At 37.2% G+C, this 15,547-nt stretch overlaps 1 protein-coding gene across 1 annotated transcript; it reads left to right on the plus strand.

Annotated features, from left to right (window-relative positions):
* Nucleotides 1-714: 714 nt before the first annotated feature.
* Nucleotides 715-13,923, plus strand: LOC124550854 (THAP domain-containing protein 6-like). The gene is made up of 3 exons (XM_047125589.1): nucleotides 715-841; nucleotides 943-1,138; nucleotides 13,791-13,923. The coding sequence occupies exons 1-3, from the start codon at nucleotides 765-767 to the stop codon at nucleotides 13,800-13,802; spliced, it is 285 nt and encodes a 94-aa protein (XP_046981545.1). The 5' UTR covers nucleotides 715-764; the 3' UTR covers nucleotides 13,803-13,923.
* Nucleotides 13,924-15,547: the final 1,624 nt, after the last annotated feature.

The raw sequence follows: 15,547 nt of genomic DNA on the forward strand, positions 1-15,547 counted from the left end.
TACACGGTCACTTTTGCTTTTCGTGGCATTTTATCGTCTCAGAGAAGATTTCTGATTTGACTTTAAAATTGGGTACATTCTGGGTCCTGTTGTATAGTTTGTAACAATAATTATAATAATCAGCAGGCCGCTATTGACAATGTTTCTGCAGACTCACCGAATCTGCAAAACAAATTGTGTACTGCAGTTACTTGAAGTTAAACTATAAGATGAGTCAAAGAAAAATGAATTGATGACTAAAAAACTAAAAATGAATTGTACCTATTAGCACAACGGAATGATGTACACGGCCCATTTGGCGCCAGTGAAAAATATAATACTTTCTGTTAAGTAATCTAAAGTTCTTAAGAAAAGCGTTTCAAAACATATCTAATAAATTACCATTTCTGTTATATAATTTATTTTTTGCAAGTATTCCCCGGTACTTGAGGATCAATTGCGACTGCTGCTAAACATAGGAGTTCATTTTCCGTAGCTGAACTTATCGTAATAGTGGCGTTCGTAATACTGGTTGAAATTGCTCGTCAAATCGCACCCATGTAGCGAGGTCAAGTCGAGCGACGGATTGCAGCGATATCGTTGTTCGTTATACATCATCGTAGCTGCGCATGCGCTATAACGCATGTTTTCTTGCGCTCTCTGGCAACTGCTCAAACGAACCTGACGTCACAAACTTCAAGCATTCGTCCGCCATGTTAGTTACCCCAAGACATTAGCTTGTGGTGCTTCGATTGCGTGAAAGACGTGAAAATTATTAGATAAAAATGCCAGCTTGTGCCGTTGTCGGGTGTACTGCTCGTTCTGATCGTAGTCAAAAGTGTTTAGGAATCACATTTCATAAGTAAGTGGACTCGTTCAAGCAAAATTTTCTTTTATATACATGAATTTTGGTTGCGCTGTTTACTTTTACTGTAATGTTTTATTTCTGTTATATGACTTTAGATTTCCTAGCAATGCAACTCGCAAAGACCTCTGGGTGAAAGCTCTGGGAAGGAAAGATTGGGAGCCGTCGAAATATAGCAAAGTATGTTCACAGCACTTTCGGGAACAAGATATAGACCGAACCTCTGTTTCGACAGTTCGTATTCGAGAAAACGCTGTGCCATCCATTTTTCCTGCGTTTCCGGCCCACCGAAAGGTACGTAAAACATAGAAAATTGATTTTGAACTTAACTCTTATTATTTAACGATATAAAAGTTTGGTATCAGAAACCAAGAAGGTTTAAACTGTCATAATTCCAATAGTTAGGCACGTAAATTATGTGTGCAGATTACGATCGAGTTTCAAGGTACATCCACACGATGCCACTTTTCTAATGAGCAATCGGAGATGGATGAGAACAAAAGCGCATGCACAAAAATTAGTGGAATGAATCCACGTACGCATGCATGTTGTTGTATGCAACCTTTGTCGTCAGTATTCAAGCAGACTATTCATTCATGTCTTTTTTTGCTTGGCTCCTGTTTGTGATGAAAGGTTATAGCAAAAGAAACCACTACATCAAGATAAATAAAAGTGAGGGCAACATTTTGTTTGCAATTTTCAGGAGGTTGTCACAATTTTAGATTTCTACTTGGGATGCCACAGCGATAAGGCTTACAACAGCATTTCGTTGGCCGGCAACTGGCGATTTATAGATTCTAGAACCCAATACAAGGGAAGTTGGGTTTTCTAGTTCGGTATTTTTTCCATAATCAATGCAATTAATTTCAATTTCTAGTGGTTTGTTGACGAGTATCACAAGTCACATCTTTTCTTTTGATCAGAAGCCAGGCTCCTCAGTAGTGCTATTAAGTCGCCTTAACTGAAATATTCGTCCACAGTTTTCATAAGCGCTGTTTGTAAATTCGTAGGCCTCTTTTTCTGATCTCCTACTTCCAGACTTATCCTTTGCAGTAACATTGCCAGACACTTTTAATCTGATACTAGACCCTTAGCGCATCACATTTCAAATTTTTGTTGAAATAATCTTTAGAAGCAGTATTCCATATGAGTTCCCTTGCTACATCTATACTCGGCAAACCACTGCGAGGTGCATGGCAGAGCTACGTCCCCGTGTCAATTATTAGGGTCCTTTCTCCATTCCACTCACGTATGGAGAGCGAGAAGAAGAGTTTGTTAAATGCTTCCGCACGTGCTGTATTTAATGTAATCTTGTCCTCACGATCCCTACGGTAGCAATATGTGGCGGCTGTAGTATATTCCTAGTCATCATTTAAATCTGAGTCTTGAAACTTAGTAAATAGGTCTTCTCGAGATTGTTTACGTTTATCTTCAAGTCTGCCAGTTCGGTTTGTTCAAAATCTCTGTGATGCTCTCCCACGGATCTAACAAACCTGAAATGTATCACCAACTACGACAATTATATTTTTTATGGGTCTACTGAACGAATACTGAATCTAGTCTAATCTAATCTGACCATTTGTGCAGCCCTTCTCTGTATATGACCAGTATCCAGCGGTAGCCCTATTTGGTAAGGCTCCCACGCACTTGAGTAACATTGATTGCATGAGTGGTTTGTGAGCAATCTCCATTGTAGACATTTCCTCCATATTTTACCAATAAACTGAAGTCTGCCACCTGCTTTGCCCCATGACTGGGCCTATATGATCATTCCATTTCACCTCTTTGCAAAGTCATGTACCCAGGTATTGGTATGAGTTGACTGATTCAAAGTGGGTGAGTGTAAGCACACCATGACACACATGGTCTCAGATTTTGGTGTAACTTGGCAAATTTGTTACATTTTTGGGTTTTAGTAAGAATCCAAAATATCTTCGCTCTGTCTGAAGTGGTGTGGGTTCCACAGCCAGCTAAAGTTTTAGGGATGTCACAGCTTTGGGTTTTCAAGCAGAGGACATGCAGTGTTTTCAAATATGCAAAATATGATACCCCCTTTACCATCACATTCTGTTTTATCATGACTGGTTTCAAAATATGTCCACTGGGCTTTGAGTTGAAAATCTTTTTTATGCAAACACAGATTAATTAAATTACAATTATTTTTATACTGGCCAGCACAGGCATCACTCAAGTAGTGAATGTTTGTGTGGGTAGTTCGCTTTCAGAAGTATTCTTACTGTTTTTTGGACCTCACATACCATAGACACATCATGGTGAAGGTCATCAGAAAGGAGAAGAGGTAAAACAAGTTTCTCGTTGTTTTCAGCTCTGCTGTGATTCATGACAGGATGAGCAGTGCATGAAACTCAGGCCCAATGATAACCTGGAACCACCTCTTATACACTGGTTCAAAAATTAAAGCAACAAATGGAAATGCATGGTTGCACTTATTTTGTCACAAAACAATATAAACAGGTGATAGTAACATAGAAACAATGTAAAGAATACAGAATGTAAACAACTGTAATATGCATAATGGTAGACCAAAATGTTTTTCATTTTCTCCAACTTAATGGATTTGGACATGCATTCCGATAACTGTTTAATGTGCTCAGTATGGGTTTGATCACCTCTGGCAGCAATACAGGCCTGACACTGACAGAGCATTCCTTGAATGATGCCATCAATCTCTTGTTGAGGCAATAACACCCATTCTTCCGGCAGAGCTGCACACAAGTCTTTGAGAGTGGTTGGTGGATGCTGGCGTGAAGCATCTCATCCCCCTACTGTATCCTGGTCATACTCTACAGGATTCAAATAGGGAGAGCGAGCAGGCCACGCCATGTGTGCATTACCTTCCCTTTCCATGACGATATCGACTACCATCACAGACAATAAGTGACACAAGTTCTTTGTAATTCTCTCCAATACCAGCTGCCTGAACCAATAAAATGACATTTTGATGTAGTATGCATACACACCTTAAGTATGTACCAATGGCAACAGTCAAAACACACCACTTAGGCCTCAGAAAACAAAATTTAAAAAAATCAATTAAGTCAAAATATTCCAACTTAAAAACTGAGTGGCGCTTACGAAGATTAGATAACATCATTACTAGTGATGTAGTGAGTAATTCACTTTCAGTTAAATCAATAAGCTTGTCCATACCTTCATACATTTTCCCCATGCTTATTTCCAGATCATTTCTTCCCTCAAATGGCAGATCAACTGCAAGGAAAGCGTGTATTTTTATTTTACATTGTCAAGCACCCAACCCCCTATGTTCACAAATGGGATGGAGTTTCATAAGGGAACATCCAATTTGACTGAATGAAGCATTTACCAGTGACACTTCTTTCTTGTAATTGGACTACATAATCAAATGATAATCTGACATCATCTACTTCATCTTTTGCATTTAATCTAGCTTCAATGCCACTTACCACTTATTCTATATTACAGTATTTCTACATATACAGTTTTTGTCATGGTTTCACTTTGTAGCCCTTTGATAAAATTGTTCTATCCTGTTCTGCAGTTACAGCTCAAAGTATTATTTTAATTAATGATTTGTATTTCTTGAAAGCGTTACAACAAATCTTTTGTAAAAATTCATAGTTTCTCAGAAACACTCACTGATGATGGAGACAAATAGTTTTTAACTTGACACCTGCTCCAGTCTCAATTGTAAGAGAGTTAAATTAGTTTCAAACATTTCTTCTGCAGAATGTATGGCTCTTTGTTTGAAATAGTTTAGCAAATAACAAGCACCGTCAGTAACTTCCACAATAATGTTAAAAGAAGCACCACAACTGCACACACTTATCACAATAATTATTGTCCACTCTAGTGTTATAGGCTGAGCTCAATTGTCAGGTGGAATGTCATTCACAGCTACTTTCCCACTGTTTTAATACCTAGAAAAGAAACAAAATTTGGTCAACATCTTTTCCATTCTATCTGAAGCTGAAGACTGACTTACTAAAATAGCTGAGCTATACATACCTGTAGACAGTATAAAGGAATGTTATTCAACAATTTGCAGAAATAAGTTAACATTGATGTGATGCCATGCACTTTAAAGCTGCAACACTGTTGATTCCAGAATTTGTGCAGAAATAAGCAATACACAATCAGTTCAAAACTTTGCTTAAATAGATGCTTGCACATTAAGCAAAGTATTTAATCTTGTTTTTATTACACACTACTTTTACTTTTCAAGTTTTCAAAGTAACATGATTGTTATTTAACAAAAGGAAATGTAAAAGTAACACACTGTAAGCAAATGTGTGAATTTTATTAATTATTTTCATTTTATAGACTACATCTTTTAGCACAAGAATAAAACAGTTATTTTATTGTCCTTTTCCCTTTCAATGATTTTGCTCTTAGAGAGGTCTCTGTATTTGGTTTTTAAAAAAAATTGGAAACTGCAGTTAAGATTATTTTCCTGGCTATGTGAAGTTTTGTGATGTTTTAATTCACATTTCTCTAAACTCTTGGCATACTGATTGTGAGAGTCCATACCTGTCAAACTCTTGTAATGTAGTAAAACTTAACGGACTCGTGACAGATTCCCCTTAGTTACACTTTACAGTCATAATTAGTAACTCTGCTGAAGGAGAAACTCAACAACTTGCAGATTGAACATATTTAATCTCTATATATGATGATTCACTCTCATTGTGTCTTACAGACAAGCTCTTAACATGAACACACAAAGATGCCTTAATGCAATTGACATGTATGTCCATTGGACACTCAGGTCTTTGGTATCCCTTGGGCCAGTGTACGGCATAGAAATCTCTTTGCTACACCTGTGTGACATCAATATGTCAGATCAAACATCTTTCAGCTGTCTAATTTACAAATTTATTTTATTGGGCTACCAGTTTGGTGATTTACTACATCATCTTCAGGCCCCTAAGTGACATGTAGAAAGATTACACCTCCGTACCAGTCAAAATAGGGGCCAGCACTCAAATACTGATACCTGTAGATTTCTACTTGCTGTAGCAATCACTTCAACCATCATATGCTGTATCAAATGAAAATAATTAACAAAATTCACATGATTACTTACAGTGTGTTGTTTACATTTGTTTTTGTTTAGCAACAATTATTTTCCTTTAAAAACTTGAAAAGTAAAAGTAACATGTAATAAAAACAAGATTAAATACTTTGCTTAATCTGCAGGCATGAAATCTATATAAGCAAAGCTTTGAACTGATTGTATATTGCTTCTTCGGTAGATGATGGTTGAAGTGATTGCTATAACAAGCAGAAATCTACGGATACCAGTACTTGAATGCTGGTCCCTACTTTGACTGGAACCAAAGTGGAATCTTCCTACAAGTCGGTCTGGGACCTGAAGATGACATAGTAAACCACTGAAACTGGTATCCCAATAAAATAAATTTGTAAATTAGATGGCTAAAAGGTGTTTGATTTGACATCCTGTAGCAAATAGCCGAGTCCCGGAACCATCTCTGAAAAGATTGACATACAGAGACTTGTGTGACATCAGGTGCAGCTCAATCAAATTTGGCACCACACAAAATCCAAAAGGAATACCTTCAACAAACAAATGACGACAACAACAACAAAAATACCTCATCTAAAGAAATTATAATCCCAACTAGGGATAATTTTTAATCCTCAAGCTCCTCTTACTACTAATGAGAAACTTGGCATATTTGTTGATTTTTATGCTACTACAATATGTGATTTTACAACCATCAGAATTATTACTTATAAAAGCATTGAAGATCTCATACCCTCACATGATTTATGCATAAATAAAATTTTATCAATAATCGCCGCTAAATTGTTTTATAAATTTGAACACATTGTATTTCCTTCACCTGGCAACCAAAATCTGTTAAATTCCAAAAACTTTAGCAGGGTGTAAAATTTTAAAAGATTGAGGGAAAGCAGAAATATTTTGGTTCAATAAACAAATATGCCAAGTTACATCAAAATCTGAGACGGTGAATGTCAATTTTCGTTGATTTAACATGGTATGTTTTCACTGTGACTCATTGGTCATAGGATACTATGTTTTTTTCATTTTGTGAAGTGCATAATTTCACATTCTGGACATTGAAAGCAAGTTTCTTTACACCACTTTCAAATTTTATCAAGATCTGACTGAATATTAATGCAGCTTCTCTGAGATAGTAACTGCATCATCTGCAACAAGTCAGAGGACACTATTAACATTGCCTGCAAGGTCATTGATATACAACATGAACAACAAGGGACCCAACATACTTTCCTGGGACACACCTGAAGCTACTTGAGCTACTCGAACTTGCTGCATCCTTCCAACTGAGAAATCCTCGATCCAGTCACAAATTTTGTTTGATATCCCACATGAAAAATCAAGAAAATTTTGAAAATCAAGAAAAACTGCAGCTACCTGACTGTCTTCTTCACAGCCTTGTGTATTTTGTGAGAGAAAAGTATGAGTTGGATATCAACCATGATCGATGTTTTCGAAATCCACACTGGTTGGTGTGGAGGAGATCATTCTGTTCAAAATACATTATGTTTGAGCTCAGAATATATTCTAGGATATTATAATAAATTGATGTCAAGGATATTTGGTAGTGGTCTTGTGGAACACTTCTATCACCCTTCTCGTAAATTGCTGTGACCTGTGCTTTCTTCCAAATCCTGGGTATAGCTTTTTGTTTGAGTAATATGTGGTCGATTAGAGTAGGTAGACAAGAGGGGAAACTCGGTTACAGATGCAGTATGGAATCTGAAAGGGATTCCATTGGGCCTGGAGCTTTGTTCAGTTTTGACAATTTCAGCTGTTTCTCAACCCCACTGACACAAATATCTATTTCACTCTTTTTTTCCAGTGGTACAAGAATTAAAATGGGGGAGTTCTCCTGAGTTTCACTTTGTAAAGGAGCATTAGGCATTTCTGCTTTGCGTTGCTACCATCAGTTTCTGTTCCTGTCTCACCCATGTGTCTGGACACTGGCTTTGGTGCCACTAATAGCCTTTACACATGATGAGAATTTCTTTGGGTTTTGTGAATGATCATTAGACAAAATTCTGCTACGGTAGTTATTGGAGGCTTAATGCATTTCTCTTTTGACAGCCAAATGTGTTTCATTGAGCATCTCTGTATCTATAGCACTATATTATGTTTTGCATCTATTATGCAATTTTGTCTGTTTCTTTAGAACTATGTTCCATTGGAGGGACCCTCCTGTTACAATTACGAACATTTCTATTGGGGACTTATCAATCCAGTGCATGGTCAACTATTATTTTTAACTTGGCTCCTATAGTTGCTCCTTTCCTTTGTTAAAAGTTTCAAGTTTCTCATTAAGATAAGGCACTACTGCTTTTTTTATCAGTTTTACTGAACATATTACCTTTTTCTCTGATTTAGTTGTCCTTTCTGCCTTGATATCACTATTGCCACAACCGTGTCATGGTCACCGACACCAGTTTCGATAGTACTTAGGTCTTTATATTGGCATTAGATCTAAAATATTTCCGTCCAGAGTGGGGTTCTGAATCATATGTTCAAGGTATTTTTCAGAAACGTGTCTATTGATGTTTAACATGATGTCTTTTCATGCCCACCACTAAAAAACACTGTAATTTTCCTGATTGATTGTTCGATGATTAAAGTCTCCACCTAAAATTACAAAATGATTGGGGAATTTACATACAAGCAAACTGAGGTGAGGTTTCCTCTAAAGTTGTCGGTCACATCAGAAGGGGACTCTGGTGGTCAATAGAAGGATCCAGTTATTATTTTATGCCCACCCCAGACACTCTCTTGCATACAGCTTCAATTTCTATCTTGTTGGATTTGAGTGTTTCATCTGCTGCAACAAATACACCACCTCCATTTTCCTTTATCTTTTTCTATTGATATTGTTGTTGTGGTGTTCAGTCCAGAGACTGGTTTGATTCAGCTCTCCACGCTACTCTATCCTATACAAGCTTCTTCATCTCCCAGTACCTACTGCAACCTACATCCTTCTGAATCTGCTTAGTGTATTCATCTCTTGGTCTCCCTCTACGATTTTTACCCTCCATGCTGCCCTCCAATACCAAATTGGTGATCCCTTGATGCCTCAGAATATGCCCTACCAACATACCCCTTCTTCTAGTCAAGTTGTGCCACAAATTTCTCTCCTTTCCAATTCTATTCAATACCTCCTCGTTAGTTGTGTGATCTACCCATCTAATCTCCATCATTCTTCTGTAGCACCCCATTTCAAGAGCTTCTATTCTCTTCTTGTTCAAACTATTTATCGTCCACATTTCACTTCCATACATGGCTACACTCCGTACAAATACTTTCAGAAACGACTTCCTGACACTTGAATCTATACTCGATGTTAACAAATTTCTCTTCTTCAGAAACACTTTCCTTCCCATTGCCAGTCTACATTTTATATCTTCTCTACTTTGACCATCATCAGTTATTTTGCTCCCCAAATAGCAAAACTCGTTTACTACTTTAAGTGTCTCGTTTCCTAATCTAATTCCTGTAGCATCACCCAATTTAATACAACTACATTCCATTATCCTCATTTTGCTTTTGTTGATGTTCATGTTATATCCTCCTATCAAAACACTGTACATTCCGTTCAGCTGCTCTTCCAGGTCCTTTGCTGTCTCTGGCAGAATTAAAATGTCATCGGCGAACTTCAAAGTTTTTATATCTTCTCCATGGATTTTAATTCCTACTCCAAATTTTTCGTTTGTTTCCTTTACTGCTTGCTCAATATACAGATTGAATTACATTGGGGACAGGCTACAACCCTGTCTCACTCCCTTCCCAACCACTGCTTCCCTTTCATGTCCCTCGACTCTTATAACTGCCATCAGGTTTCTGTACAGATTGTAAATAGCCTTTCGCTCCCTGTGTTTTACCCCTGCCACCTTTAAAATTTGAAAGAGAGTGTTCCAGTCAACATTGTCAAAAGCTTTCTCTAAGTCTACAAATGCTAGAAACCTAGGTTTGCCTTTCCTTAATCTGTTTTCTAAGATAAGTCGTCAGGTCAGTATTGCCTCACGTGTTCCAATATTTCTACGGAATCCAAACTGATCTTCCCCGAGGTCAGCTTCTACCAGTTTTTCCATTCATCTGTAAAGAATTTGTGTTAGTATTTTGCAGCTGTGGCTTATTAAACTGATAGTTCGGTAATTTTCACATCTGTCAACTCCTGCTTTCTTTGGGATTGGAATTATTATGTTCTTGAAGTCTGAGGATATTTTGCCTGTCTCATACATCTTGCTCACTAGATGGTAGAGTTTTGTTAGGCCTGGCTCTCCCAAGGCTTTCAGTAGTTGTAATGGAATGTTGTCTACTCCTGGGGCCTTGTTTAGACTCAGGTCTTTCAGTGCTCTGTCAAACTCTTCACACAGTATCATATCTCCTATTTCATCTTCATCTACATTCTCTTCCATTTCCATAATATTGTCCTCAAGAACATCGCCCTTGTATAGACTCTCTATATACTCCTTCCACCTTTCTACTTTCCCTTATTTGCTTTGGTTTCCATCTGAGCTTTTGATATTGATGCAAGTGGTTCTCTTTACTTTTTCTGTACAAAGTTTCTATCTTACCCCTAGTGATATGCACCTCTACATCCTTACATTTGTCCTCTAGCCATCCCTGCTTAGCCATTTTGCAGTTCGTGTCGATATCATTTTTGAGATGTTTGTAGTCCTTTTTGCCTGCTTCATTTACTGCATTTTTATATTTTCTCCTTTCATCAATTAAATTAAATATTTCATCTGTTACCCAAGGGTTTCTACTAGCCCTCATCTTTTTACCTATGTGATCCTCTGCTGCCTTCACTATTTCATCTCTCAAAGCTACCCATTCTTCTTCTACTGTATTTCTTTCCCCCATTCTTGTCAATTGTTCCCTAATGCTCTCCCTGAAACTCTCTACAACCTCTGGTTCTTTCAGTTTGTCCAGGTCCCATCTCCTTAAATTCCCACCTTTTTGCAGTTTCTTCAGTTTTAATCTACAGTTCATAACCAATAGATTGTGGTCAGAGTCCACATCTGCTCCTGGAAATGTCTTACAATTTAAAATCTGGTTCCTGAATCTCTGTTTTCCCATTATATAATCTATCTGAAACCTTCTTTTTCTTTTGATATACACTTAATATTTCCCCAAAAGTCTCACTGCTATCAATATCACATTTTAACCAGCTTCCTGCGCCTAGCATCACATGAGCTTCACTGCTTTTTGGGAGTGCTTCAGCATTTAACTGCTGTGATTTTAATACCCTCAGCTGGGGGACATTCCTTTGTATCTTACACTAATACTACTCAGTCTCCTGCAGCTGTAATTGTGTGGACTAGATGGAGAGTCACCTCTTCTAGGAAAAAAAGAAAAAAAAATGTGTGCTCCCTACACACATTTTCTGATGTGTAGTGCACCTGACCCATTTAGGGGGACGTTACAGCTTTCAAACATATGGTGCAAATCCATGACGCTGAACCCCAGCTTGACACAGAACATTTGAAGTCTGTGTTTCAATCCTTCCATTTGTTTCAGAACCAGGCTGCCAGTATTAGTTCTCAGGCATACTCTTTGTCTGTAATCATCTATAATTTCAGCATTCAAAATATTACAGCACATACATTGCCTTAAAGAATGTTGTTGTTGTTGTTGTTTCAGTCCTGAGACTGGTTTGATGCAGCTCTCCATGCTAATCTATCCTGTGTCAGCTCCTTCATCTCCCAGTACCTACTGCAACCTACATCCTTCTGAATTTGCTTAGTGTATTCATCTTTTGGTCTCCCTCTACAGTTTTTACCCTCCACGCTGCCCTCCAATGCTAAATTTGTGATCCCTTGATGCCTCAGTACATGTCCTACCAACTGATCCCTTCTTCTAGTCAAGTTGTGCCACAAACTTCTCTTCTCCCCAATCCTATTCAATACCTCTTCATTAGTTAACCTCAACAAAATATATGTGGGCCCAAGTTGCAGTTGCCTGTCATCTGTTAAACAGCACATGGTATTCAAACCAAACCGGAGAAGCAATGCACTATAACACACATCTTCTGATTCAAGGAAATTATGCTCACACTGTTGAAAATGTAAGCATCTGTGCACGGATCAACCGAAAGTCAAAATACCATCTGTTGGCTTTGACTTGTGGCATAAATGTGTTGTTGTGTGACATCACAGAGGCACTGCATGTTTGAAATGGATTGTTCTTGAGTGTCCGAGCAAGCTGTGGCACCATGGAGCATGGAGGTAACAATAAAAGGAGATGGGATTACCTATGCTTAGAGCAGGCATGAATGAAGCCAGGGGGAAGGACAGTTTACCATCTTGCTAAGATAAAAACAAGAATTTCTCCCTTAAAACAATGTGTAAAATTTCCTGTATCTACTTAAAGACACTACATTGACAGTTATATTTCAGTGTGTACGAAGATGAGGTAAACTTTCATGGAGGTATATTCATAATCAGACAGTTCAGAACTTAATTTATTGATTCAAATTTCATTAGTTAAGCAGTGACTACATCACAGCAAAACAGCTGATAGTTGTAATTTAAGTTGAACTTTTAGCTGTAATAGTTAACAGTACAATCAGCATAAGATTCTTCCAATCATTTCACTGCCAAAATGTATGATTTTTAGTAAGCGCTGAAATGACATGACAATCTTGTATGAAAGTTATTGACTGGCCTTTGATGCAATTAAGCATTACTGTTAAAATGACAAGCTTCACTTGATGTGAAGTAAAGCACATCTTTGTCTTTCACACATCTCCCCACTCCCCTTTTCTAATTCTGTTAGGCCGTTCTATATTCATTTCTATAATGAACGGGTTACGCGTTTAAATTATCATTTTATATTCAACAAAACAATATGCCTGTCCTTTGTAAAATTGAATCTTTATTTTACTTTCACAAACAAACAACTGGCAACTAATTACCCAGTGTACTTTATCAAAAATTTGTTCACTGTCCTTCACAGGTGATAAGATTACTACATTTGCATTCACATTTGTTTCTGTGAGAAAGAATTTCAGCATTCTCATTGCATGAGCCATACTAGACAGTAACACCAAGTGGCCAAGTGGCACTCAAGTTCAGAAGTAATGTCTTGGTTAAGCAGTTAAAAACTTCACTAACCATTAATTCAATGCAATTCTATGGACACACATATTGCATCACTTGCAATACCACCACTTATTCTACTTGGATGCTGCCAGGACAACTTTCCATTTAGATTACATGGTATCCATTGTTAAGCACTAAAATGCTCTTTATCTATGTATTTCATCTTCTGCAAAACCTTTATCATATGATTCAGATGACTATTTCACTGCTAGAGCAACAGTTTAGCTGCTGAGGAAGCATGATTTTTTCCAATTTTGCACATTTATCCCACACACAATGTACAAGTTTCTCCTAATTTGAACAACCGTTCCATTGGATGGATCTGGATTGATGGAAACATCTGTTGACAACACTAGAAAACAAGTAGATGTCTAAAATTAGCAGTACATGTCCAAGTTTTTGATGCACATAAATTATTTTTGCTTTCTAGAACAATAATTCCCAAAATAAAGCAAACTTTTCTGGCATAATAATTAGCACAGAGCAGAATAATCATATATGCACACAAAAAATTAATGTTTTTAAAATTTTAAGTGAAATAACTGGTTCCCTAGTCACAACATCCACTTGCTGGATTATTTCAAACACAAACATTAAAGTAAAATATACAATGAATAGACAGCTGCTGTGACAATAGCTATCAACAACAAAGGAAAATAAGTGTAACATCAAATAAATATGCATCTTGCTTGTGGTACCTACAAGCACATTTAAGTAAAGTATTATTAGTGTGAAACATACTTCTGCAAATGCCAGTTTTTAAATCACCGTGCCTGTGTTCTATCATACTTTGCAATGCAAACAGGTACTGCAGTGATTGCCAGCCATATGAAATACGTGCTTGGATGGCAGCCACGTTGACCAATCGCCTTAAGCGGAAGATCAGGGTTCAAGTCCCGACCAGGCGCAAATTTTCATTGTCATCAATGCATAGTGCGGCCAATGCTGAGACATATTCATTCTTGTATTTACTGAAATAACTGGAATTGTTAAAGTGTCTTATTTATACTTTATGCCTGATTAATGTTTTACAATCAGTATATGACCTAAGAACACGAATTTTGAGAAAGTAAATCATTCAACACTTCTCAATTATCCATGTTAAATCTATTTTTTACAAAAATGTGTACTAGGAATCTATGAATCAACATACCTTTTGGGAAAGTTTGAGTGAGCAGTAAAATGTGATGACACATTTTCTCTAAGACAAAATATTAAAAGTGCTAGGTACATATACAGCTCCATTTTAACACTTGCCAGGTCTTTCTCCTCGTGGCCTTATCCCATAGAGCTTTCTGACCATCTTTCAGAAGTCTGAAGTCATACGAGAGAAAAATATGTTGCAGTACAAGTAAAGAATTAGCACAAATTTGTTAGCAAGAAAAGTTGCAAAGTTATATGTTAGTGAGACAACTTTAACATCAGCTGTTATTCTGTTAGGTTTCACATCACAGTCGGCATGATTCATGCACCCAGACACTACGTTCATCACCCTTATAACTCGAAATCCTTCAAAAAGTGAGAAAACCCTACGCACACAGACTTACAGTAGTGGTATTTTGGGTGGATCAAGATAGCTACTTATTGCATTTCTTCGCTTCACAGTTGTGACATCAGGGCCTCTCCTCTTCCTTTGAAGCTCCATGCCACAGAGATAGGTGAAACAATGAAATTCACTGATGTTCATGTACATGAAAGTCCTTGTACCATGACTGCCTGACATATATGATGTCATCAATGTCTTTTCGGCTAATCAGCAAGTGAGGACTGCACAGCCAATATTTGAACAAGGACTTTAGTGCCCCACACAGGAAGCCAAGCAAAAGTAACATCCCATACTCATATTTGGGTTTGTACTATAGTAACATGGATGCAAATACTGGAAGTGCTGTATGCATTTACTGCAACAAATGTTTGTCAAAGGAAATGTATTTAATGCAGCATGTGAAGAATGTCCATTGAGTACGCACAATAATGTCTGGTTATTTAACTTGTTCAGTTTTCCAAGTGGACGTAAATATTCAGGATGCATTCACAGCTGAGAAATTGTTTATGGCATTCCACCCAAAGTCTTTTGCTAACCAGAAGATGTTGAAGTTTGTCTTTTGCAGGTAAGCATTAGATTAAAAATTAATTTTTTATATTACATTATTATGCTGTGTGCAGATTATTGCCTGTCAGTTGCATCCAAAAAATTATGAATTTTGAGGAACAGTTTTGGCCAACAACTTTAGATATTTATTAGCAAAAGTTCCCTTACTCTTTCCTAAAGTCAAGGATTACTCTTTGCACATATTGCTGTAAAACTTTTTCTATGGAGAAGTATCTGAAATTGTATCTACACTTGTATGCAACTGTAATTTCTATCCAGTTTCTGGCTGCACTTGCTCCATTTGCAGCTTCAAAATCATTTACACTAATTTTACTACATGTCTTTGACTGATAAAATAACATAAAAACTCATTTTTCCATTTGAGCAATTTAGTTCTAAAAACTTAGTTTTTTGGTAAAAGTTACATAGTGGAACCCATTGCATTTTTCGTGCGATGTGTGTACATAATA

Source organism: Schistocerca americana, chromosome 9 (genome assembly GCF_021461395.2).
Source record: "Schistocerca americana isolate TAMUIC-IGC-003095 chromosome 9, iqSchAmer2.1, whole genome shotgun sequence".
NCBI classification, from domain to species: domain Eukaryota; kingdom Metazoa; phylum Arthropoda; class Insecta; order Orthoptera; family Acrididae; genus Schistocerca; species Schistocerca americana.